The following is a 24418-nucleotide window of genomic DNA, read 5'->3' as shown; positions in this document are numbered from 1 at the left end:
AAAATGTTTCAGGTTCAGAACAACAACTTCGTGGCACTTCGACCTCGGCACAGTAATTTCATCAATCCTGAGGGGGAGTTTTCAGGAGTGAAGATATTACTGCGCCGAGGTCGAAGTGCTGCGAAGTGCTTACTCGTGTAACTACTCATTTAACCGTATTTAAATAGGGAAACATGGAAGTGTTTGGTGGCTTCTAAATTCATCCCTGTTTGGATCCTAAGGAATGAATGGTGCTAAGCTAAATGCTAACATAGTGGCGCCGCGCACCACAGCGATTAAGTGCATGCACTGAGACCGAGAGGTATATATATCAACTCGTCTTAGCTGAAGGAAGTACATAGTGAAATATGGACAAATGGTGGCATTTTCCTTTTAACACAAAGTTTTAAGTATTGTAGCTATATTTTTGAAAATTGTGTAAACTGTAACATTTATTTCAGTGCAATGTCCTGCCTCATAAACGTCAAATGTACGTAAGTGCATCACTGTGAACCTGATTTGAGTAAAAAGATTAATACAACATGACCTTTTACAAATTTTACTCCTTTTCTTTAATATTTGACTTGTCAATTGAAAATGGTACTTTAATATCCCATGGCACGTTCAATAGCTGTGTAGTTTGATGTAAGTAGACAGGTTGAGGAATAAGCCCTCCCTACAGCCTTCACTCCTGCCCATTTGTGGCTGTCTTGTCTTTTCTTCATTTCTCTCTGAATGTGTCCGACCTGGCAAGCTTCCTTCTCTCTTTGTTCCACAGTTCCGATGGCAAATTGATTTCGACAGTGTGAACACAGACAGACTATCAGACAGATCCGGATAGCACAGGGGCCACGCCCCTACGTCCCTTAGCCCCTCCCCCTCTTAAGCTCTGCCTCCACACACTCCTCCTCCAATGGAAGGGGCCAGTCTCATCCCTCCTTTCTGTCCTCTCTTCCTCCCTGCGTCTTGCTGGGGTGATAGTGGCAGTCGGGTGTGGTGGGTCGGGGGGGATCTCTGAGAAGAACAACCGGAAGGCAGTCCAACTGCTCGTCTCGCTGCTTTACGGACTCTGATTCGCCTGTAGTGACGCCGCTATGACATTGCCGTGGACTCCAAAGAGACTGCTTACCACTTCCCATCTTTCATGCATGAGCACAAGTTTTGCTATGTGGTTGTTTTTCAAAATGACATCCTCATGTAAAAGCAAATTTGGTCTTTTGGAGCAGCTCTTCTCATTCCGAAGCTCTTGCTGAGTGTTTTTATAAGCAGATGTGATGGGAGCCTCATGGCAAATGAGGAATGTGTTTGTTTTTTTTTCTGTGTGGTTTAGTTGTGCAGAGTGTTTTTGAAGAGCATTTGAGTTTTGTGAATCCTTCATGTATTACCTGGTGCTCCTCTGGTCCAGAGGCTGTGTCGCTTGGTGCCGCAACAAGCTTAGATTTTCCTCCGATTCACCCAAGAAATTGGAATGATTGGAAGGGAAAATCGAAATTTGCTCTCATTAAACAAGTGCCAAATAAGAGTGGTCCTAAGAAACTACAGTGAAGGTCGCATGAGCTTCAAAATCCTTGTGTGGGACTGTGCTGTTCGTCCAGACCAGCGTGGGTCCGCTCACCCTACATGCATGAAAGAAAAGTGCTCTGAGCAGAAACCTGTCCCCCACCAAAAAAAATCCAATTTTCCTGCCTCAGACAATTTAAAAGGTTTGTTTACCCAAAAATGAACATTAACCTATAAATTACTCATCCTGAAGTCATCCTAGGTGTATATGACTTTCTTCTTTCAGACAAATCTAGTTGGTGTTATTTAAAAATTGTCTTTGATCTTTCAAGCTGTTTGATGCCACTCAGCGGGTAATGTACTGCATCGGTCTATGAAGTTTAATAAAAAGCGCATCCATAAAAAAAGTCTCACACACCATCGGGGGGTGAATAAAGTCATCCTGTAGCGAATCTATGCATTTATGTAAGAAAAATACCTATATTCCAAGATATTCACTTTAATCTAGCTTGCGCTCACAGTTTTGTAAACCAAGCAGTTCCAGGGGAATGACGTATGAGGTCAGCTTTGTACATGCACTGCTCAGAAGTGATGCACACAGAAACTAGGGATGTAATGATTACCGGTTTGACGATAAATCATGATTAAATTTCCCACGGGTTAGTATTACCGTTTCATCTTTTAATTTTCATTAAAACCATATTTGATTACTGCGATTTGAACAACTTGCGATAAATAAATACTGTCCAGCATAAAGCACAGTTTTCCATAACCATTTCACGTGTGCACAGCACGCAGGGTAGTTTTGTTTTGAGTGAAAACAGGGCAGAAAAACTGGAAAGTTTTAAAAGAGTACTAAGGAAATTATACAAATGAAAATGAATTAATTATATGAATGTACCTCTGAAGGTTCCCACTGTCTTCAGAAACAATTCGATGGCATTTTGTCTCCAACTTTGCTCCATGTAATACCTAAAGGAAGTGTTCGTAATCGAAATGCTGTTTTGTCCACGGAGGTTATGGGAAACAGCTGTAATTCATCTTTTCCATAAGCACCGCCTGCTGTCTGAGAGTGGATTTACGGAGACCTATATTTACATTCAGTTTGTGTGCAGCTTCTGTCTGGCCAAAAACCGACTGAATTTGTATGCCCTGCTGTAAATTTTGACCAGTTGATGCAAAACAAGTTTATGTGGATTCTACACATTTAAACAATTCAGATAAGATATCTAGAATTATTTATAGGGCAGATAAAATACATATAATCATTTATTAAGCAATTATCATTTTGACATATCTTTATTTAAAAGGCTGAAATGTGTGGTTTATCTTTTTATTAAACTTTTTCAAAGCTTTATTTGATCATTTACATTAAATATCTCACCATGCTATTAAACTGTTGTCAGTCAAGTTATCATTTAGAAAGCAGACATCATTGGTAATGTTATTGTTTTACTTCTCTTGGACTGATGCAGTGCAACACCCACTGAGTGACATCAAACAGTTTGAAAGATCAAAGACCATTTTTAAATAACTCTATACACCTAGGATGACTTAAAGGGGAGTAATTAATGGGCTAATTATATTTTTGTGTGAACTAACCCTTTAAAGTATGGGATCAGAAAAGTATGGAAATTAATATTTTGACGGTATGATTCACAAATGTGACCTAATTCACATAATTAGATTTTCAAATGTTCATTTGAACACAAGCATTTTTGTATTCTTGTTTATTTGTATTTATGTAGTTTTTTCATCAAGTACATCCTCTTCAGCCAATCAAGTGAGAGTTAGAGATCAATGCACTGGACAACACTGAAATGTTGAAATGAAATGCAATGTGAAAGGGTCTTCATAGGGACAGTTCTCTTAAAAATTAAATGACTGTCATCATTTACTCACCCTCATGTTGTTCCAAAACCATAAGACTTTGGTTCATCTTTGAAACAGAGAATAAGATATTTTTAATGAATCCTGAGAGGTTTCTGTCCCTCCAAGTAAGCAAAAGAACCAAAGTTTTATGGCAAAGTTTTAAATGACAGAATTTTCATTTTTGAGTGAACTACCTCTTTAAATTATGCCTTTGTGAATATATACATTTTATTTTGTGAATATCAATCAGGTCACACATTTGTGTCATATTTTGGGAATATATTAATTTTAGCCTAGTATGAACCCATACTTAAATGCCACCAGCCCACATCTTTAAAACATTCCCGTTGTAGTATGTTTCCATGCAGTTTTAGGATGTTGACTGACAGATCCTCTGGAGCTGTGGTGTAGTCCTCGCTGTGTTGATGTTCTTTAGTTTCTTCTTCCTTTTTTTTTCTTTTTTTTTTTCTTTTGAAAATAGACTTACTAGGAAAAATGCACAAGAAATCAGTGTAACAATCACAATATGCATGCTGAGGAGGAACATAGTGAACATTGACCTTGAATGTATGGTGACTTTTTACGAAAGGAATAAATAAATATCTATATATTAATAAAACATTTGTTCAAACGAGCTTCTGATGATTTTTAATTTGTCATCTTGAATTTACAATTATTGCGCTTCAATGGGTCTTGCACATCTACAGTCAACTCAACAGAAAAGATCTATTGTGATATTCATTTATATTTTATGATGCTATTTATTGATAATCTATACATTTTAACCAAATAAATATTGCATGAACAATTTGGGGCCATTAATGGCTAATCTTACACACTGAACAACTTATTCAGTTTTTTGGGGTTTCTCACTTGCATCCACATACTGACAAGGCAAGCTCAATTGAGTCATCCACAAATAAAATGTCATCTTTTAAGACGGACTATTAGCCAATGTTTCACGAACCTGAAGAGCACACAGTTCTAATCTAGCGTAATGTTTGTGTATTTTGTGCATCATGACGTCATGTCTGTTTGAATACGTGAATGGTCCATGTTTATGTCTGTGCTTGCCTTGCCTCTTCTTCTTATCTTCTAAGATCTGATCTATTTGAGATGCATAAGACAAGTCAGTTTTATAAGCATGCATTTTATATAAAGAACTGTGAAGGATTTGAAATTTAAATGTGCTCTTCAAGAGTTCAATGTTTTCCATACACATCTCTCTGTACTAATTGGAACTCCTAACCAAACTGCTATTGGCAGACCTTTCATTTTGCACTATATTTTGAACCCATGTCATTTCTAGAAGTGCGTTATTGACTCATCTACGAGCATAAAATTGTGACGTCATCCATGAGCAGTCCAAAAAAAAAAAGCGCCATGTCACAGAGCAAGTAACCTACAGTATGGTCATCGTGCGCAACACTAACATGTGTCATGTGAATGCGGTGGAAATGTAGCCATGCATAACCTGGGTCTGAGCTGAGCTCTCAGGTACAAACCCCTGGACTCTCTTTACTTTCCAGTTTGGGTCCTGAAATGTCCCGGTTCTGAGTGTTGCAGGACCTCCGTAAGTCACCTGCCTCACCATTGCTGCTCACCCAAACCAATCATGCCCTTTCTTTTATTCTTTTGTTTTGGTTTGTTTTCGACTCTCATTCGCTGTGCGGCTTTAACGGGCAGTAGGGCTTCACAACTGTTTCGTCTCATACCGCCACCTGCCTCTCTGGTTGGTTTTTGTGTGTGAGCTGTAGTCCGTACCAGCCAGAGAGGTCATATGTTGCCAGGAAATGGTGTTGGCGCTGGAGGTAACCCCGAATCTAACTCTTGCATGCATCTATCAATGCTGACAGAAGTAACTTGTGTCTTGTTCCATTTGCATGCTTGCTCCAAACACCCTTCATATACTCTTCTCCAGATACCTGTTCATAAGTATATGTCAAATGAATCACCGTATGCCTTTCAGCAGTACTTTTCTTCTATATCCCAAATCATAGTACAGTAGACTTTAAGCTGTTTTTGTGTCGTAGAGTTCAGTGGGTCACTAGCGCAGGCCGTATTGTTTGGCGTACTGACTGTTTGTTTTCCACCCCCCTCTCCATCTAGTGACCGTTCCCTGGAGGTCTACCTCAGGCCAAGCATCATGGACGGCAGATCCGCACCTCTCTACTACTAGAGGGGCCATGCAGTGGCCTGTGCACTTTGTTGCCCTCTTCTGTTCTGTATGTGTCATTGCAACAGCATGTGGAGTCAGAGCCCACAGGGCACGGAGGATAGAGCTTATTGTGTCCTGAAAGGATTAGAATAATGATCTTAACTCTGTAGCTACATAATTAACTGTATTTGTATACACCAATTCATGTATTTCAAAGTTAACAGCTTTTCTAAATGGTTTTCTTCATGTTAACAAATCGGGCACAAACGAAATAATGACTGTGTTTTTGTTGTTGTTGTTTTTTGGAGGGAAAGTGTATGCTTGATTGTGTAAATATGAGATCTTTTACTTGAATGAATGTGAAAATGTAAAAGAAAATAATAATAAAAGTGAGTAATTTGGTAGATATTATTTCTATAACTGCAGTTCTATAGGGAAGCCTTTCTTTTTCTGTTAGTTATAAATGTTTTGTGGCACATGCCTCTATCAGTCATTTCAGAAAGCTGATGAAACCTCTTCACAGGGGTCCTGATGCTGTGGTCACTGCATATTAAACCCACCACAGTGCTTTGCTAAAGTTCTAGTGATGCCTCTATGAATTCTCTGTCTTTGCAGAGATCTGTACAGTATTTTAGATGCAATACATAGTGCAATTTCTCATGCAAGCAGCTGTGCCTTTTCCTGCTGTTTTGTGCTCACTGCGATTCTGAATATCTGTACCTCCACTGGTGTAATGCTTTTATGTGATATTTTGTTGTTCCATTTGATTTTTGTACTTTTATTTGCTTTTACTGTACTTTTTTTGTTCTTAGAAATTTCAATGACTGTTATAGATAGATATATATATAAGGGGGTTTATTTGTCTTCACGTGCTGCTTTTGCTTTTCCACATACTGAGCAATATCGCTTATTGAGTATCAAATATAGACTTGTTGAATAATAGTGAAAATAATTAAATTGCAAGTTCTGTACATTTTTATTTTTTGGTTAGTTTCTGTTTGAGGGACTGAAAAGCAGTAGAGCAGTAGATCTAACAACTGATTTTCTAAATGTTGCAGGAAAATACAATATCAGCCAGTTTAGATACTGATAGGTATTGCATGTTTTATATTAGGGCATCTACTGTGGATCATGCAAGGAAGGCAGGGAAAAAAAGGATTTTGTGTCTGATCAGCTTTAAAACCAGTTTTATTTTTGTTTTGGCCTTTGGGGTTTATTCTTATTTATGGAGAACTGCAAATGTATGTGGACATTCTCGTCTTTTCTGAAATAAAAAAGCAAATGTAAACTGCCACACTTTCAGATTATATAGGGATTTTTTGTGTTTTAACTTTCATTTAACCTCAAGCTGTTCTTTGGATCATCAAATCATGCTGGAGAACATAAGGTTTCTGACAAACTTGTGTAGTTTGAATGCTGCTGTCATTAAAGCAAATGAAGGAAACATTAGACAATCTGATTTTCATATTAATTTTCCATTAAACTTCTGCCTCATAACATTTTCTAAATGTCGGAGTTTCCACGGGGTCATAAAAAGTCATAAATTTAACAATAAGAATTAAGGCCATGAAAAGTCATAAAAACGTCTGGATTTTCCATACAATGTCATAAAATCATTTAGCCACGTCTTAAATTTATATGCTTGTCCATTGATTTGTTCTTCCATCAAAATGCGCTTGCAGAGGCAATGGCATTCATTTGTTTCACCTGTTGTAGTTCTGTATGAGGAATCTGGGTGGTATCACAGCGTTCCAGAACTACAAGGTCCATGCGGCAGCATACAGACTTGTCAGAAGGACTTTCACAGAAAGCTTAAGCTTAGCTTAATTGAAATCATCCTGGCTATCACAATGGGAAAATGTACCTTTAACGATCTATGGCTCGAAAACGGTGCGTTTAGTAGCTGGCTCAAGCCCGTCGCTAACAATCGGTATCAAGCATCCAAACACAAGACACGGAAAAGCTGAACTGAGTAGCTGGTTACTCTCGCGCTGTGTTCGGTGCGGAGAGAGAGAGAGACGCGTATCACGGACAGTCCCTCCTGCACATGAACGAACAAATACTAATCGCAGTTCTGAACAAACAAAAAGATGTGAAAGAGCCCAATTCAGTACCAGGGTGTTCAGGGCTCTGGCAGAGAAAGGCGTCTCAAAATGCTTGTACACCGAATTTGCTTCTTTTTGCTCTTGTGCCGAGAAATACATACAAAATACGTCAAAATACCCACCTTGGAAAGTATGCTCGAAAAAACTTTTTTTCCCCAGTTAAGGCGGGCATACACTTTGCGATTTCTGTGCGATTTCGGCAAGGTACCAACTCACAAGTTTAAAAAAGGTACCAACTCACATTACGTATACATTTCAAGTTATGACATTATCAAGATGAATTTGTTCTGACAGAGTTTAAATCTAAATTCTTGTAATATTTTATAACCATTTTAGAAGCAATAGCAAATCAACTGTAATAATGTGAGAAATGTTGAAGGTGTCTGAATAAATTTTGGTTTGATTGTATATTTCATTTTTACATTAAAGAATATACAGTGCTATTTTACATTTAATTATTCGTTTTCTGTACCTGGACACTTACAAACTTGAAAAAAACTTCAACATTGTGTAAATGGCAAAAATAAATAAAAATGAACGAACATACAAATTAACAGGGCCCACTGGTACCACCTTCACCGGGGCCCTGCAAACCCCAGCTACGGCCCTGGGTGTGGGTGTTGAATACTGTGACCAAACACCAATAATAAAACTTGTTACTTTCAATGAAAGTCAAAAAAATAAAAAATAAACATTTTTTTTAAAGGAATTTGAATGACTGAAGTTATTTATCGTAATTCGTGTAGGTCATAAATTCAAATTCTAATAGTCTTGAAAAGTCTTTAATTTTACTGATTAAACCCAGCAGAAACCCTGAAATATAAATCTTTTCATGTATTAAATAAAAAAAATAAAAAAAAGCAAAACAAGCATTTTGACTAGTGGTCTCAGATTAAACGCATGCATATAGGCACAGGCACAAGGACAAACTATAGTTTAGTTTATTTTTAGAATAATACAGAAGGCATGAGGACATACGGTTTGACAGCTATGAGGCAGTAACAACAGACTTCTCCCTTCAAAGCTACATTCAGTTCACTTTCATTTGACCTTTCTTTGACAACCACAACCAGCCGATTGAAGCACTGATGTTCTGAATGAAAAAAGTATCTACTGCTGCAAAGTTTAGCACAGTATAAAACTCTTGAAAGGCATACAGCGAGAAAGCGATGGTACAAGTGCAGTGATTGTGACTAACAGTATTGACACAAATGTGTATGGGCTCCAGTGATTCAAGGCAGAGTATGACAGGTACAGCTGTACGTTACATTTAAACAGATCATCGTGAAAAACAGGTCGTAACTTGCCTCGGTGTAACACCTCAGATCATATAGGGGCAAAAGACAAAATATATTGAGAGAGACTTGTAGAAACACAAGGCCCACATGCCATCTGGACCATCTGAACTGTTTTGTAGTACATTTTTTGTAGTACATCTATTTGTTATTGGATTTAACAAAAATAACACTTCTGAGACCAGGCATCATCACAGATGAAGGATCAGATCTGCACGAGCTGCCATTATTGTTTGTAACACATTTTGTTCACAGGCGAGATGGGCACTCTTCCTTCTTTAACTTGTTTATGTGTCTTTGAGTGCCACAGGTGTAAAGTATACAGCTGTGACTTTGATAACCCACTGGTTTCTTCCTGAAATCAGTTCCTGTAGCACTCGGATTCAAAGCAAAACTTCTTCATCCCCGAGACCGACTGCTGTGATAGACTTCCTAAAGTTCTGATCCTTACAAGCACCAGTAAACTTATCACCCCCAGTACCAGCATTTTCATGCCCCTATCATATGTCATACTGGATGATCAATTAAATTCAAGTTTTGGAACACAAAGAATTGAACGTCTGAGCTACAGCTCCAAATATGGCAAAAGCACCATACATGTATCATAAATGTAGCTTATTTAATTCCTCAGAAGTCATACAGTTTTACGTGAAAAACAGACAAATCGCTTTTACAATCGTTTATTTTAACTATATAACAGTGAAACCTTGCACTCATGAAAACATCCAAAAGTTGCAGTCAAGAAGCATTACGAAAGGTGATCTCTGTGCCATAGCAAAATTTGGATGTATCTTTTTAAATAACTTAAATTCTTCTATTTCTCAAATTAAGTTGACGACTTCAGATCACTCAGAATGTAGCACAAGCTTTTTTTAAAGTGTTTAAGTGCCTGATATTTCTGAATGTCTAAGTTTGAATTGCGGCATAACAGGAATGACCCATTTGTGAGCCATCATAAATATTGCATGCTACCATACTAGTTGAAGGAAAATGGCTGGTTTATTATCTGGTCTGCAATACTTTCATTGCTTCTCAGCACAAACAAGTACTTTAATATATCGGTCATCTGTAAAATATTTGGGAGATTTAAATAGAAGATGTATTAATGAGTTAATGGTTAAAATGCATTTTTGATAATTTTGGTGAAGTACTAATTTTGGTAAGATATCTTGAGTCAATAACGAAAGTGCAGGTAGTAAAAATGTTCTTCAGCGTAAAAAAAACAAAAAAGTAAAACCATGTTGAAGACTTTTAAGTGTGATGGTTTATATTGTTAATATAATCTAATTTTGTACCATGTCCTTAACACCCCTGAGCTAAAGTCAAATATAGAAAATATCACTTTTATCACTCAATGTAAATCATTTTTGTCACCCTCAGTAATAAATGTGGATCTTTCGTTTATGAGGGCAGAACATCTTGTAATTATTTTATGCAGCTCATTGGGTCAACCAGAAAAATGTAAAGCACTATGACAGATCTTTCAGACTCTAAAACAGATATTGACAATATGGGGCATGACAAGCAAATGAGGAGAGCAACCTTGTATCTAAATTGTTTTCTACAAGTTATGTGTAAAAAAAGATGATTTCAGCATGATACTGAATTGTGCAAATAAGTTATAAACATCATACCTCATGTTCTTATACGTCGATAATAAATATGATGTGTTATATAGAGATCTCTTTTTCTGTACTTATAACTTTCTCTTCAAAAATCTGTCACTCAACAACCATCTGTCAAGGGAGGGACAGGCTAATCCATTACAGTATGAGGCACTGTTTCCAAACAGCATATCAGGTTTACAGGACCCTTTTGTCCAGCACGTTTAAAAGAACAAAAATATAGTGATTCAGGAGAGCCCAGGGTCTGAGGAGACCAAATGATACAGTTTCTAAACACCTGGGTTAATGACCCCTTCACTCCTGGGCTTCATTCTCACTTTTACCTGTGTGACAAAAAGAGACAGCTAGTTAACTTTCAATGTCAACCCTGCATACAGCAACAAACTCAAACCTAAAAGCATTAGATCTAGCACCTAAAGTTTCTAAGCTGTATCAATCATGTCTTTATGTTAGCAGAACTGACCTCCAATGGAGTCCATGTCAGAGTCAGACACATGCGTAATGGAGAAACGAGAGACACTAAATCGGGAAAGCGGAGGTGCTGGTGTTACATCTGGAGATTTGGCAGGAGAGTTGGGTGGTGTAGCGATCTCTTCAAAGCCAGGTTCTGATGTTGAAGGGCTTTGCATTAATGGAAAATCATCTTGCCACTGAAATGCCCCGCCTATTTAGTGTGAGAGGCTTGTGAAATGTCACTAAACAAGAGGTACTACCCATGAAATAAAGTATTATACATCTATAAAGGAATTGTTATTGAACACTCACTTTCTTCTGAGACATTCCTTCCTGGTGAATCCTCAGGGGCAATATCCCTATCCCGGGAACATGGCAGCGCCACCTCGGAAGCCTTCCAATTGGTTTCTCCCTCCACAGGAAAACTGTAGTCCCCAAGCTCACCCGTGGGGCTCTCCTGAGTCGATACACAGCAAGACACAGGCTGTGAGTGACACTGGCACTGCACAGAACAATGTATTTTTCTGAAATGAAATGAACATTAAATTCTACTTAATGCAGTATCTCAATACTACAAGAGATAATTCTACAAACCTGATCGAATAGAAACACAGTAACATCATCAAAGAATGACACCGCTTTTTTCTTGCTCTCCAGCTCATCGCAGAAGGACTGTGTAAGTATGGAGGGCATTTTGAGGAGGCTGCGTAGATGCCGTGCACTGCTGCGATCGCTCACAACGACAGGCACCACAGGGAACTCTTCATCGCTCTCATCACTCTGCTCCTGTATGTTGTAGCTACGAAGTTCTTCATCAGACTCATCACTATCCTCTGAATCTTCCTCATCCACCTCCTCTCCGTTCCCCTGTGGAGCTGGAATATCTAGATCTTCTGGCAAGGCTGGAAGAATATTCTCCAATGGTACATCACGCTTTGGTTTTGAAAGTGCTGAACCTATGCCATGTTCTTCCACTGATTCATCCTTTTCCTCGTTGTTTCCAATCCGTTGCCCCAGATTGTCCAGTTTGTTACAGGCTTCTTGCTCCTCTGCTTGGATCACCTCCCCACTTAAATCTACTATGGTAGAGTCTGAGCCTAGTGACTCTGCTGAGGAAAAATCTCTGGTAACTGCATTAGCGTGCTCCACCACACCCGAGGCCTCCTGTGTTGAGGAAGACCCTTCAGACTCTGTGGAAGAGTTGCATTCAGAGTTTGGTTCCTCTCCAGAGTGATCAGATTCCAGCCCAATACCATCATCCGGAGTAGACTCCTTGGTCAAGCAACCCCCCATCTCCGGAGGAAAGGGTGAAAGCATAGAAATCACTGGAACCAATGCAGGTGACGAACACAGATTTTGGCTTGTCTTTTTAAGACCCAATTGTTTAGCATTAAGGGCTGCATTGTTGTCCTTTGGCACAGATATGTCATATCCCTTCTCACTCTCCATGTTACGTCCCTCTCTCCCAAATTTATTTTCTGAGTCCTCCTTTTCTGCTTTGATTTCAAAGACATCATCCTCATCTTGGCAGCTGAAGAACATGTGGACTCCTTCACTAGGGCTCTTGTCATTCTCCATGTCATAGTCAGAAAAATAAGCAGAGTCTCTGTACTGATTCCTCTCACCAAGGCTGTTCAGCGGTCGATGACTGCTGGATGGATGCAGGAGCATTACATTGACATCTTCATCTAGGTCCATCTGGAGCAACATGTCACACTCGTCTGATTCTACACTAGTGCTAAGTCCTGGATTCCCTTCAAGGTCTTTCAAGATAAACTCTGGGGATTCATTATTCTCTGTTTCATAGCCACTGTCTAAGGATTTCGGCTGAATGGGTATGTGATAACTATCAGGGCTGAAGGCCTCACATGGACTGCTGCTAGAGGCTAGATTAATTTTGTCCACGTAGTGTCTGGCCCCAATGTCTCTCTGAAGTGTTCTATGAGTTAGGTCAATATTGCCCACCTCTGCATAGTCCGAGGGATAATCTGCTAGAACTCCAGAGGGGATGTCCATACAGACGTCACTGCAGTCATTAATTTCCACCAAATTGATACTGGATTTGTCGGGGACCATCCTGCTGTCTGTCAAATGGTTACACTCTGAGACAATCCTAGACAGATTCTTAGGGCATGACACCATTTTTACACACACTCCAGCAGAATCATCTGTCCCAAGTTTAAGTTTTTGTGCAGGGGACATCCTTGTCTCAAGTAACATATTTTCTTTAGTCGCTACCAGCTCCGATGGAAGAGTTGATGGATTCATTCTGCCGCAACCTCCTACACAGAAGTCTGATGTATTGTTTCTGATATGTTTTTGAGCAATGTTCTTCTGCCATGTATGAATATGCTGACTTTCTGTGACAGAATGACATTTGGAAGATGATTCAACAGCCTGAGTACTGTCAGGACTTAAATGTAGGTACTCGCCACCCTCTGAGTCAGCGTTGGGGTTACTATAGGTGGGTGTACTATCTGTGGCTTCTATGTATGAGTGGTCTTTGACTGAATTGATGGAATTATATGTACAACTGTTTCTTGTTTCCAGTGCTCTTGATTTCAAATGCCCAACATGAGAAGAGGGTGTCGGGTGACGTAAATCAAGGTATGCATCTCGAAAACCCACAGCTTGTGTACGATCGCTTAAACTGTTGTTGTTTGCTGAGTGGTTGGAGTTCCAATTAGTTAACATGTTCTGAGAAAACAGATCATCATCATCTTCTGGATCAGAACTCTCCCTCCCCAAAAGAAATCCATCACCGGCATCAATATCAATACTCATGTAGTGGGGTCTGGGCACATTCTTTTGTAAGGGGCCCATAATGTCATAATAGGCCTCACCGGCCATACTTCTTTCTGCAGTTCTCTGCTTAGACTCAAGGTATGGGTCACAGTGTGCCAAGCTGGGACTACTAAGAGAGACGGAAACTCCAAGTGGGCTTTCCTTTACCACCTCCAGTCTATGGCAGAGGCCTTCCGACCCTCTTCTCTGCTCATCAAAGTTCGAACCATGCCCTCTTATCAAATGAACATCTGTCCCTGCTTGAGGTGACTGTTCACACTGTAAATTGTGCCTGTCATTGGAAGAAAAATAAACTTCTGACTGGTCTATCTCTACCGAGCTTGGAAGTCTTCTTTGGAGTGGCTCCATGGTTAGGATACTATCTGAATCATAACCATAATCATTACTGATGGGTTCTTTAGCTGCTGACCAGTAGGTGTTTGGCTGGGACTCAATGGGACTCCTCCTGCCTGTAGAGGACAAATTACTGTTACTGGCTTCAAGTCTTGGGCTGTAATCAAGATTGTTGTCTCCTAAGCTGATGTTGCACTCAACTGGCTCCTCAATGCGGATATAGTACTCGCTACTTAATGAGGGGCTGTGTGCACTTAGCACTGGAACCACACCTGGATGGTCTGACTCATAATAGGATGGAGAAACCCCAAGAGGGAGGCTCTCACCCTTGTAACTATCTGTGGAATTACTTATAGGGTAATACACATCCTGGTAATGGGGATTATTCTTTCCCAATGGTCCACTCGCTGAAGAGGAGCAGTAGGGCTGCTCAGCTCGTGCTTGCTCCCATTTATACTCAAAGTTGAGACCCTGGCTGGTCTCAGTTACTGTCAATATATCATCCCCATTCTCAGACTGGAAGCTGTCTGCCATAGAGAAGTGTTCAAGTAGAGGAAATGAGGAAGAAGTAGAAGAGGCTACTTCAGGTGCAGGTGTTCTGTGGGAGCTGCTGGAGCCCATACTTGGCCTGAGAGAGTTCCAGCACTTCTCAAAGTCCTCCTCAGACTCAGTTGCACCCTTAGCGCACAGGTAGCCTAGCAGTATATGGACTTCCTCCACAACAGGCCTCTGCTCAGGCTGCAGCCAACAGAACTGCATTACCTCATACCTGCTCACACACACAACAGAAAAGACAATATTTTAGACTATAAAACTAATATTTATAATAATATTATAGAATTGGATGATTGTAAAGGATTAGAATAGAATAGGGCCAAAAACGAAATTATATTATAGTTTGCTAATGCTTTATTATCAATGCTGTATTATGTTATTGTTTTATGGGTACTTAAAATGGATGCTAGTATGGACGATAGCCAGAAACCCATTTGTGATATGAAATATGGACTGTATGATAGTACCCTTGCAGATTTAAAGTAGGGTCATTCATTGTTTAGTATCCAGTGTTGAATGGATTGGTATACTTGTATGCATGACTGCTCTTGATTAAATGGCCAATGATTGGAGTGTGTGGGGGTAAAATTAATGAATATGTGCTTCCAGGACTGGATAAATGTATGAATGATGGCCTTACATAGGGGGCAAATTAAAGACTGACCATGCTGGATTTGAGGAGTATTCATTTATTGTTCCTGCCAGAGGAAAAGGCAATGACTGGTGGAGGCACCCTGTGGTTAGAAGGTATTGATTGCTTTACATGTATTTAAAAGAAAAGTCATTGGTGGGTGTGTCTCTGGATGGGAACACTGATTGGTTTGGATGTGGTGAATTCGACCGGCAGATGTAATGGGGTTGGGTGGTTCATGATGATTATGATTTGTGAGACGACTCACCAGCGTTCACAAAGAGGCACTTTCAGCAGGGGCTTTGGCAGTTTGAGCTGCTGTTCCTTTACAGCATATGTTAAAACCTGCCTATCAGAATAGTGCCTGTAAGGCTGGTTACCCAGTTCAAACAACTCCCATATCGTCACACCTAGTGACCTGCAGAGAAAATTCTTTTTAGAACATAGCAACATAAACATAGCAAAAAGTCTGCGGACCTGGTGTATTGTGCTGAAGCTTATCGAAAGCCCAACGCTATCCTTGAAAGCATGCTTATCTCTTATGAGTCAAACATTACCCAAAGTGAGTATCCAAATAAGTGCTAGTTCTGCATTCACCATCCTAATTGTTATACCTTTGTGTCCAGGTGACGTTTTAGTGCACATATTTTGGCATATTTTATATATAGGTTTATCCTCCTTGAAAAAATAATCCAAATACCTTAATGTTAAAATTTAATACAAGATAAATCTCCTTTGACCTCAAGGTAGAGAACCTCTGACATAGTGTTTTTCTCTGATTTATTTCTCACCAGACATTGCTGGCCTTGGTTTGGTCCACTACTAAGAGATTGCCATGGACTTCATCAATCAGTTCTGGGGCAATCCAGCGTAGAGGAACCCATATTTGATCTGCTGTTACATAATAGTCATCCTAACAGAGGGAAAAGATGCATTATCGATACTGAATAAGAAGAAATAATGAGACAATGTCAAAATAATAGGATCAGCGTGGCTGCAATCCTAAAAGCCTTCACAGACTCACCTTGTACTTGCTGTGGCTGAGGCCATAGTCTCCAATTTTCACAGCAAGCTCTGAGGTCAACAGGCAGTTCCTTAGGGCCAGGTCACTGAGAACAGGACAGAGTGGAGCAATGCTTGCATCATTTATAGTTCCTGTCATTGGCAAACTTTCATGACAGAGTGACAAAGGGAGTCTACAGTGTCTTCTCACATTTTCTTCATGGGTGACTTACAGATAATTGATGATGTTTGTTGAGCAAGGGGTCTCCCCCAGCAACAAAATCACTGATGCTGGAGTCTGTGACATGTACTCAGGCAGCACCAGGATATTGTTGCCAGGAGACACCAGAGCTGGACGTCCGCTGAGCAGCAGGTGAAAAATATATATGCAGGGTGAAGGCCAAAGGTTAGTGGATCCTCACCTGTGAATGTAATTGTGTTTGTGAAGGTATAGAAGACCAGAAGCAATCTCGCATGCCATCCGCTGAAGGATCAAAGGGTCAGGGGTCCCCGAGTCTGCTGCCCGACAGCTACGGAGGTATCCTTTAACATCTCCCTGTATAATGTAAACACCATTCTTAAAGGCAACACAAGACACTAATCTGTGTTATCATAAAGTCCACCACCTTTTTGCTGCCAGCAACTGTAATTCTTGTACCATTGTGTCAGCTATTTAGGTATCATTTAACAATTTCTATTATGACCAGCAGAGGGGGCATTAAGCTGTTTAACTAAGCCTATGCTAAGCTCCTTATCAAGATTTATATACAGATGAAAATGAAAAAAAAAAACAGAAAAATACTACATGCACCCTCTCTGTGTGCAGTGACCTGGCAACAAACATTGTTTTTTTATTATTTTGGATTTAAAGACTATCAAACAACTACATTCTCCATAGACCATAAACAAAAGACTGATTATCCTCAATGGCAGGAGTTGCTTAGCTCTGATTCGTCAGTAAAAGTCTGAAGGCGTGGCTTAAAGATGGGTCAACTGGACAGCACAGAACCACTTGCACTCATGTGGTCTGTAGCTTCTTGCTCTCAAAACGATACTTATAAAATTAAGGTGTTTGTTGTTTAATAATGGATATATTCTAAAAATGGCATGTCAAGAAGATTGCTGACTGCTAGTGTAGATTAGCTAAAGGGTAGTCAAACCCACTCAGAGTATGTTCTGAGTACATTGCGTGAAGCAGCTGGAGGACCAAGACTTACTAGAGGGCAGTGCTCCATAACCAGCAGATAGGGTGTGACATCTGAACACTGGGACAGACACTGCAGGAGGGCTGAATGCTGGAGCAACCTGTGGGATTCACACACTCAAACATCAAAACACTGCTCAAATGAGAAACCATTGAGTTACACATTCACTGTGTAATCCATTGTTAATGTTGTTTTATTTTGTGGCACCAAAGCTTGTTTCACACAGAGATTCCTGGAAATACATGGAAAATCTGTCCCGGGATCATTTGATTCTGCCAGTGATTTTCCCGGAATCTGCGCCGTGTTCACACACATCCCATAAAGATCCCGTAAAGCCGTGTGACATAACGATGTGACGCATACCGTTCCACTAAGCTGGCGAATGATCTCAGCTTTAGTGTGGATAGTGAGGAGCTCACTGATCAATGCTTCATTTCAGTTTGCACATATTTTTTCCGTTGGGAATGTTGATCTGCCTTCAAAACAAAAGAGTGCATCATCACCACGACACAACCTTTATGGCATTGGTCCTGAGTTTTGTTCACACAGGCCTTGTTCCGGGACTGATCCCGGCAATGTTACTATGTCCCCATTAGTGTTTGCGTTCACATAGAAGGCATTCTGGCAATTTTCCGGGATCAACGTACCGTGTGAAAAGGGCTCAAATGTGATGTTTTGACAAAAAAAAATTTTAATACAGTAGTTCAGCATTAGAAAACATAAGATGAGGCAGAGTGAAAAAAATGGGAGATAGGAGGAAAAGTGTGTACCGGTAAGGCTGGACCTCTTCCAGGAACTGCATCTGCTCCTGTACACTGGCACTGGCCTTTAGCTCCTTAACCACCACCTGTGTGGTACTGAGTCCAACATTCACCTCCCCCAGCAAAACCTGAAAGCCAGCCCAAACTGCACATTAGCATGGCTCACACCTGCCACCTGTGAAACTGGCAGCACACATTTTAAAGAGTGTGCCATTTATCTCAAACTGTTCATTTAACAGTAGCTCATAACTAAATGAAAAGTACAACCCCTTGAGTAGCAAACTTAAAAACACTGCTATTTTCTCAGGGTCACATCAAGGTATCGGTTGGGTTGTAAAAGGCCTCACCTTGCCAAACCAGCCCTGTCCCATTTCTTTTATGTAGAGGAGGCTGTGGCGTCCGAGATCTGTAGACTTCAGCAGCTGAACTGAGGGAAACAGAGAGAACAATACATTCAGAATTGGCAGAGACATACAAATGGATGAACTAAACACACAATGAGCGGTTTGAAAGTAGCCAAACATCAAGGAAGACTGAGCAATATCCATGGAGAACCATGGTTATCTCAAACCACCTCGACTTCTAGCACACCGATATTCAAAATGAAAGAAACCTTAGGATGAAGGACCAACAACGCAGTGGAATGAAGGTGCCATACTTCTCCGGTTCTCCATGTCTATATTCATGTGCCAGGGGTTTAACCCTCCAAGCCCTCGAACAGCTGAGAAAGCAGCGCTGTCTGTCTTCCTTCCCAGTGATGGAGCGCATCTCCTCGCGCTGAGATACGGCGTCCCACAGCATTCCCATAATACACCCGACTGGAGCTCACAGCTGGAGACTCAACTCAACTCAAAGCTCCAGTAAAACTAGCGTCTCCGGCTGAGATCAGTGTTGAAAGTGCCAAGTGTCCCACCAGGAGCTGGACCTATGTCTGCAGTGCTGCTCGCCCCATGCCAAATGCGTCTGCTCACACAAGTAATGCCATAAGCACATAATAACCCTCGTTTCTCTGCCCCCTTTCCTCTGTCTGTCTCAGCAAGACTATGGGGGCAATTGTAAACAAATAAAGCACTGTGAGCAGCAGAAAGACCTCTGTCATTAACACGAGCCCCCCACACACCTCCTCCTGCACTACCAGCAGGTCTCACAGTGTGTGTGCGTGTGTGTGCCTCACAGACCCATCCCTGTGTTAATGCATTAAACTGTTCTCCTCCTCTGCAGTGTTCCAGAAGCTTCTCATTCCAGCCCCTCACACTCCCCATCACAGTTATATTGTGGCTTTTGTCCGCAGAGCAGCAGCGCCTGGTACCAAAGTTCCAGCCCAGACACAAGGCCCATTCTCTGCCGCTCAGAGCCAGGATTGTCACAGAAATGCCCCCCCCCCCCCCCCCCCCCACCACCTCCCATTTCTGACACACAACTATCTCTCTTTTCTTCAGCAGATTTGAACTGGCCTTTTATTTGATTTCTGTGGAATCTGTGAGCTGTGCATTCCTGTCCCACTCCTGGCATTCCCAGAGCAGCCCTAGGCCATGTTAAAATTGCATTAAAATGCAGCACAGTTGCACGAGAAAACCCAGGCTGATCTGCGATTGCACATTGACTAGAAGAGATATTCTATATGGATGAATTTATTATGAAGGAGTGTTGTTTTATCAGCTTCAATTCTTACTTGTCATCCCATAATAATTTAGTGATCGTAGTTTTGCTGTTCTGGGTTTTTTTTTTTTTTTTTTTTTTTATTAATATATAATGCAAAGCAGTTTTTTGAATAGATGACAGAGTTGTCATTTATTTATAATCATTTTATGTCCATCAATTTCAAACCTAAAAGAGAACTTAATCTAATCAAATGTGTTGCTTTAAAATACAAGTATTTACATTACCACGTTTTTTATAAAATATAAACAAAAAATATATAAACTAAAATAATATATTGCAAAATAAATGTTACTGTGAAATAATTCATCCATGTACGTCATTTAAAAAGTTCCTTATCTTTCAATCAAAGAATTAACTTAATATTCGTGATTAGAAAACAATTGAGAAACCGTTTCACAATTTCCCTTTGATGTTGAATTTATATTGTGATGCATACAATTATGATGATATAAAGTGATATAGAATTTGAATCATTAGCTCAACAAATGGTAGAGCATGGAACTAGTAATGATTTTGGGTTCAATTCCCAGGGTATCTAAACTGAAGTTTCTGGAATTTAGCTCCAACCCTAAAAAGCCAGGTGAGTTAAGGTTAAACTCTGCAGGAAAGCGGACCTTGAGGGCCAGAGTTGAGAAACCTGCATTAAACACTTTGTAAGCTGCTTTGAAAAAAGTATCTATTTCATGAATAAGAACAACAAAGATGTCTACAGTAGGCATGTTTAGGGCCATAAATGTGATCCGACCTCTTCCGGAATGAAGCTTATGTTGCAGTCAGTGAAAACCTGTAAATGTACAGTAGTTTAGCAGTGAAAGACCAGTAGGGGCATTCATATGTAGGTTTTAACTTCATTGCATTCAGTCAAGTGTTCATGTCTAGCTCTTTTCATTAATATAACACACAGAAGGGTGAGGATGGAAAGGGAGCTGTTTAACCATGACCGAGCCCTTCTCAATATCACGGGGGACTCTCTCGCTACCCTCTCGCTCTTCAACACCTGGACCAATCACATGGTGGTAACCACGGGCGACGAACAATCCAGAGGGCTATTGGCTGACACCTAAAACTCTTTTGTCCAATCCCTGCCTGTGTTTCAACACAGCATCTCGCCCCCCCCAATGCTCTACGCAGACAGAGCACATGAGTCATAGGGAGAAAACCTGACTTGCACTGCTTCATCCATTGCCAGCTTCCACACAGGCAGTCATTGAGCAAATAGATTTGACTTGATGTTAAAAAAAAAAAGTAGTACATTCAGTCGATTTTTATTATTCATGTTATTTGCCTCTGTAAAACTCACTGCCGTTATGACAAGGCATTTTTAGTGGTTTCCAGGGTGTTGCTATGAAACACAAAGGTTTTCTGCATTGGTTTGTGGTTTCTGGGGTGGGTTTCTAGGAGCTAATTAGCTGGAAAATAACCTTCTATGGATTTCATCAAGGATTTCATGTTTTTCAGATCTACACTGTCATTTTTGTTCATACAGATGCATTTGTTAAAATAGTGTCATCAGGATGGACTTGTTCACTTATTCTCTACATAGTATATGTCACATGAGAGTTACTAAAATTAAGGTATTCGGCCACAGATAAAATTGGGCACTTTCAACTATGTAACATTCACAATATGCGCAAAAGTATGGAAAACTACAGACCAACTGAGATGCACCCCCCCCCCAAAAAAAAAAGATCATATGGATCTGGTCTGAATAGAATTAGTAAACCTCAAGTTTTTTGGCGTTTAGACTAGAGATCAACCGATGTATCGGTTTTGCATATTAACCAGCACCAATAGTTGATTGTTGGAACTATCGGTTAGCGAAAAAATCCATGCCGATAGTTTTTACGGGTTGTGTCTGTTACTGGAGCGTCTGAGAAGGCTATGTTTTCATTATACAGTGCGAGAGCAGCTTCTAGTGGCTGAAATCACTGACAGCATGTGCTTACATGATGCTGCACCTGAACAGAGCGAGAAACTTCAGACCCGGATTTAAATGCAACTGACAGAAAATCCTGCCGCACCTCAGAGCACCATTCACATAGTTTTCCATTAAATGACATTACATTTGCCTGTACTGTTGTTAATGCACATAATGAATTGTATATTGAGCATTTTCATCGAAACGTCTGTCTGTCTGTGGCTCTAATAAAGTCTGTATGCTTCATTTATAGAGCTATAATATAGACGGCTCTTTCCGTTTGCTCCGTTTTTTTAAACACTGAACTTCTAACTTCTCTTTGCCTCATTGTTTATTCATTAACTGTTTTATACCGCTGCTCGAGTTGAATGCAACACGTCTGGAGTGTGTGTGATACGGTGAATTCTTATAGGCTCTTTTATATTGATTAGATCAGTGGCTTTCAACCTGTGGGCCGCGATGGCATTGCAGGTGGGCGCCAATTACTATTAAAATAAATAATATATTTTATAAATATAATTAAAAAACAAAAAATAAATATTAAACTGTAACTATGATTCCACTATTCGAGCTAGCTGATTGGTTTAAGAATAAACCGCCAATTTATCTTAGATATTTTTGCTGCATATGCTACAGAACAACAAATTCAAACGTGCATAAATGCTGTCAGCATGTTTCCTCCTGATTGCTTGCTCCACTGACTGTCTTCCCGCTGCCGAGCTCTGCCTGGATTTGGTTTTCCTGTTTTGATGAGCAGTGCCAGTCAGAGTTATTTTCTGTTTTTTGCAAGTTCATTCTAGGGATCTGTGATTAATAGAAATCATCATAAAATAACGATTTGAGCGTGCACAATTTCTAAATCGATTTATAGCATGATTTTCTGCGGCCCTGACCTCCCGCAGTATGCTATCCGATCCAATCAGAATGCAACGCGCCTAGCGCGAGAACAGAACAGACTGGGCATACGCCCAACTCCAGGTTCACACACTGTCTGTGATGTGCCTTTTTTCCGAGCCCATGATAACTGATCAGAGCGTTCACACTGCATGTGGTAAAAGGCTAGAAATAAAATTGTGCGAAAATAATTAATATCTAGCACATGAGCATAGAGAGAGTTGTGAGTGCACAGGACGCAGTTTAAGTGAGAGGAGACACGATTCGCTCTCGTGTATTATTTTAATGCGCTCACCGCACACACATACTGAAGCTATACACACTGCAAACGTGTGAAACGGTATAATGTATAACAAATCTATTTCAACACCTGAGGCACCGCAACAATGAATGAGCTCTACAATGCATGGCAAAAAAGAAAAAAAGTCCCTGGACCCGGGATTTATTTATATATATATATATATATATATATAATTTTTTATTTATTTTTTTTGGCATAAGTCTATAAATGTTGTTGTTACACCTTTACTATAGTGATTATTTTGACTTATGTCTGTTCTAGAGACGTTAAAACTTTCTGATAAAGCTGTAATTGGTTTTCTTTTGGAAATATGTTTCAAATTCATCCTAAATGCATTTATGACTGTAAAGCATATCTCTGTGTGTCAAAATTGTGACTTTAAATCATAGTAGTGATTTCAGCATCTGCCGTCTGACTAAATGAGGACGAAAACACATGAAGAACATCTCCAGAACTGCTCTGAGACTCACTTCATGAGCAATTGGCCGTTTGATTTGACAAAAGCATTATGCACAGAACAGTAGAGGTATTCACAGCAACCTGTCAAAAAAAAAAAGTCTGGTTTTGAAGTCTATTTTTCAGTAGAATGTACATAGCCTACTACTACTAAAATGAAACAAAAATTATTTTTTAAGGATTAATCACACAATATTTCTTCCGTCTTTGAAATTTAATAGTAAATCCCCTTTGTTTGCCAACAAAAAGTTTGCTTAATTTTCAGTAATTAAAAGATAAATTAAATTAATGTTTCATGTCTTGATTTGATAACAATAAAATAATAAATACATACAGAATTTCTGAGATGGAAAAATCATTAGGATTCTTTAAGAAAAAATAAATAAATAAAGTTGTTTTAATGCGTTCAAATAATTATACATGGAATTTAATCCTGTCACGCTAAACTGAATTTTCAGCATCATTCCTCCAGTCTTCAGTGTCAGATGATTCTTCAGAAATCATTCTAATATGCTGATTTGCTGCTCAAGAAATATTATTGTTGAAAATTATTTAATAATTTAATGAAAACTGTAATATGTTCTTACAGGATTTTTCTTTCAAAAAGCCCAAACTTTTGAACGGTAATGTGTTTTACAAAAACGTCCACTTAAAATTTGACCACAAGCCATGGTCGGTTTTCTTGGCAAGCACCACTACCAAATCAATATCTTCTAACAAGATGAAAATCTAGTTATTTTGGTTTCAGACGCATCTGTTTCATATCTGTTGTAATGTTGTAAAAAAAACGGTTTAATTTCCATCTGTGCTCTCCAGTGCTTCCATGCATTAATAACTCTCTTTCCTCTCTCCAGTCCAGTTAACATGCATTCATTATGCCAAGAGTCCTCTGGGCCGGTCTCACAGTG

The 24418-nt window shown here is 39.8% G+C and overlaps 2 protein-coding genes across 10 annotated transcripts in view; one reads left to right on the top strand and one right to left on the bottom strand.

The window, feature by feature from the left end:
* Window positions 1-6953, top strand: part of LOC113051311 (brain-specific angiogenesis inhibitor 1-associated protein 2-like) — a 69645-nt gene extending 62692 nt beyond the window's left edge. For 4 of the 5 annotated variants that reach the window (XM_026214959.1, XM_026214929.1, XM_026214938.1 and 1 more), the window contains one exon: window positions 5461-6953. In XM_026214959.1, the coding sequence (XP_026070744.1) occupies window positions 5461-5530 (70 nt within the window). In that variant the 3' untranslated portion in view covers window positions 5531-6953. Of the gene's footprint in view, window positions 1-757 lie in introns of all 5 variants that reach the window. The other variant, XM_026214944.1, reaches the window with a different exon arrangement.
* Window positions 6954-8531: 1578 nt separating this feature from the next.
* LOC113051280 (serine/threonine-protein kinase LMTK1-like) overlaps window positions 8532-24418 on the bottom strand; it is a 41647-nt gene continuing 25760 nt past the window's right edge. Inside the window, exons 1-12 of one of the 5 annotated variants that reach the window (XM_026214918.1) lie at window positions 18893-19646; window positions 18627-18706; window positions 18289-18407; window positions 17531-17618; window positions 16736-16869; window positions 16336-16420; window positions 16103-16224; window positions 15580-15729; window positions 11582-14894; window positions 11300-11489; window positions 10998-11198; window positions 8532-10857 (exon numbers count right to left, since the gene is read on the bottom strand). In XM_026214918.1, coding sequence (XP_026070703.1) covers window positions 10829-10857; window positions 10998-11198; window positions 11300-11489; window positions 11582-14894; window positions 15580-15729; window positions 16103-16224; window positions 16336-16420; window positions 16736-16869; window positions 17531-17618; window positions 18289-18407; window positions 18627-18650 — 4455 coding nt within the window. In that variant the 5' untranslated portion in view covers window positions 18651-18706; window positions 18893-19646 and the 3' untranslated portion in view covers window positions 8532-10828. Of the gene's footprint in view, window positions 10858-10997; window positions 11199-11299; window positions 11490-11581; window positions 14895-15579; window positions 15730-16102; window positions 16225-16335; window positions 16421-16735; window positions 16870-17530; window positions 17619-18288; window positions 18408-18626; window positions 18707-18892; window positions 19647-24418 lie in introns of those variants that run through there. The other 4 variants (XM_026214909.1, XM_026214901.1, XM_026214885.1 and 1 more) reach the window with 4 other exon arrangements.

The sequence above is a fragment of the Carassius auratus genome, chromosome 3, assembly GCF_003368295.1.
Source record: "Carassius auratus strain Wakin chromosome 3, ASM336829v1, whole genome shotgun sequence".
NCBI classification, from domain to species: Eukaryota; Metazoa; Chordata; class Actinopteri; order Cypriniformes; family Cyprinidae; genus Carassius; species Carassius auratus.
Note: the sequence above shows the minus strand (reverse complement) of the source record. Positions and strands in the feature narration are given on the sequence as shown.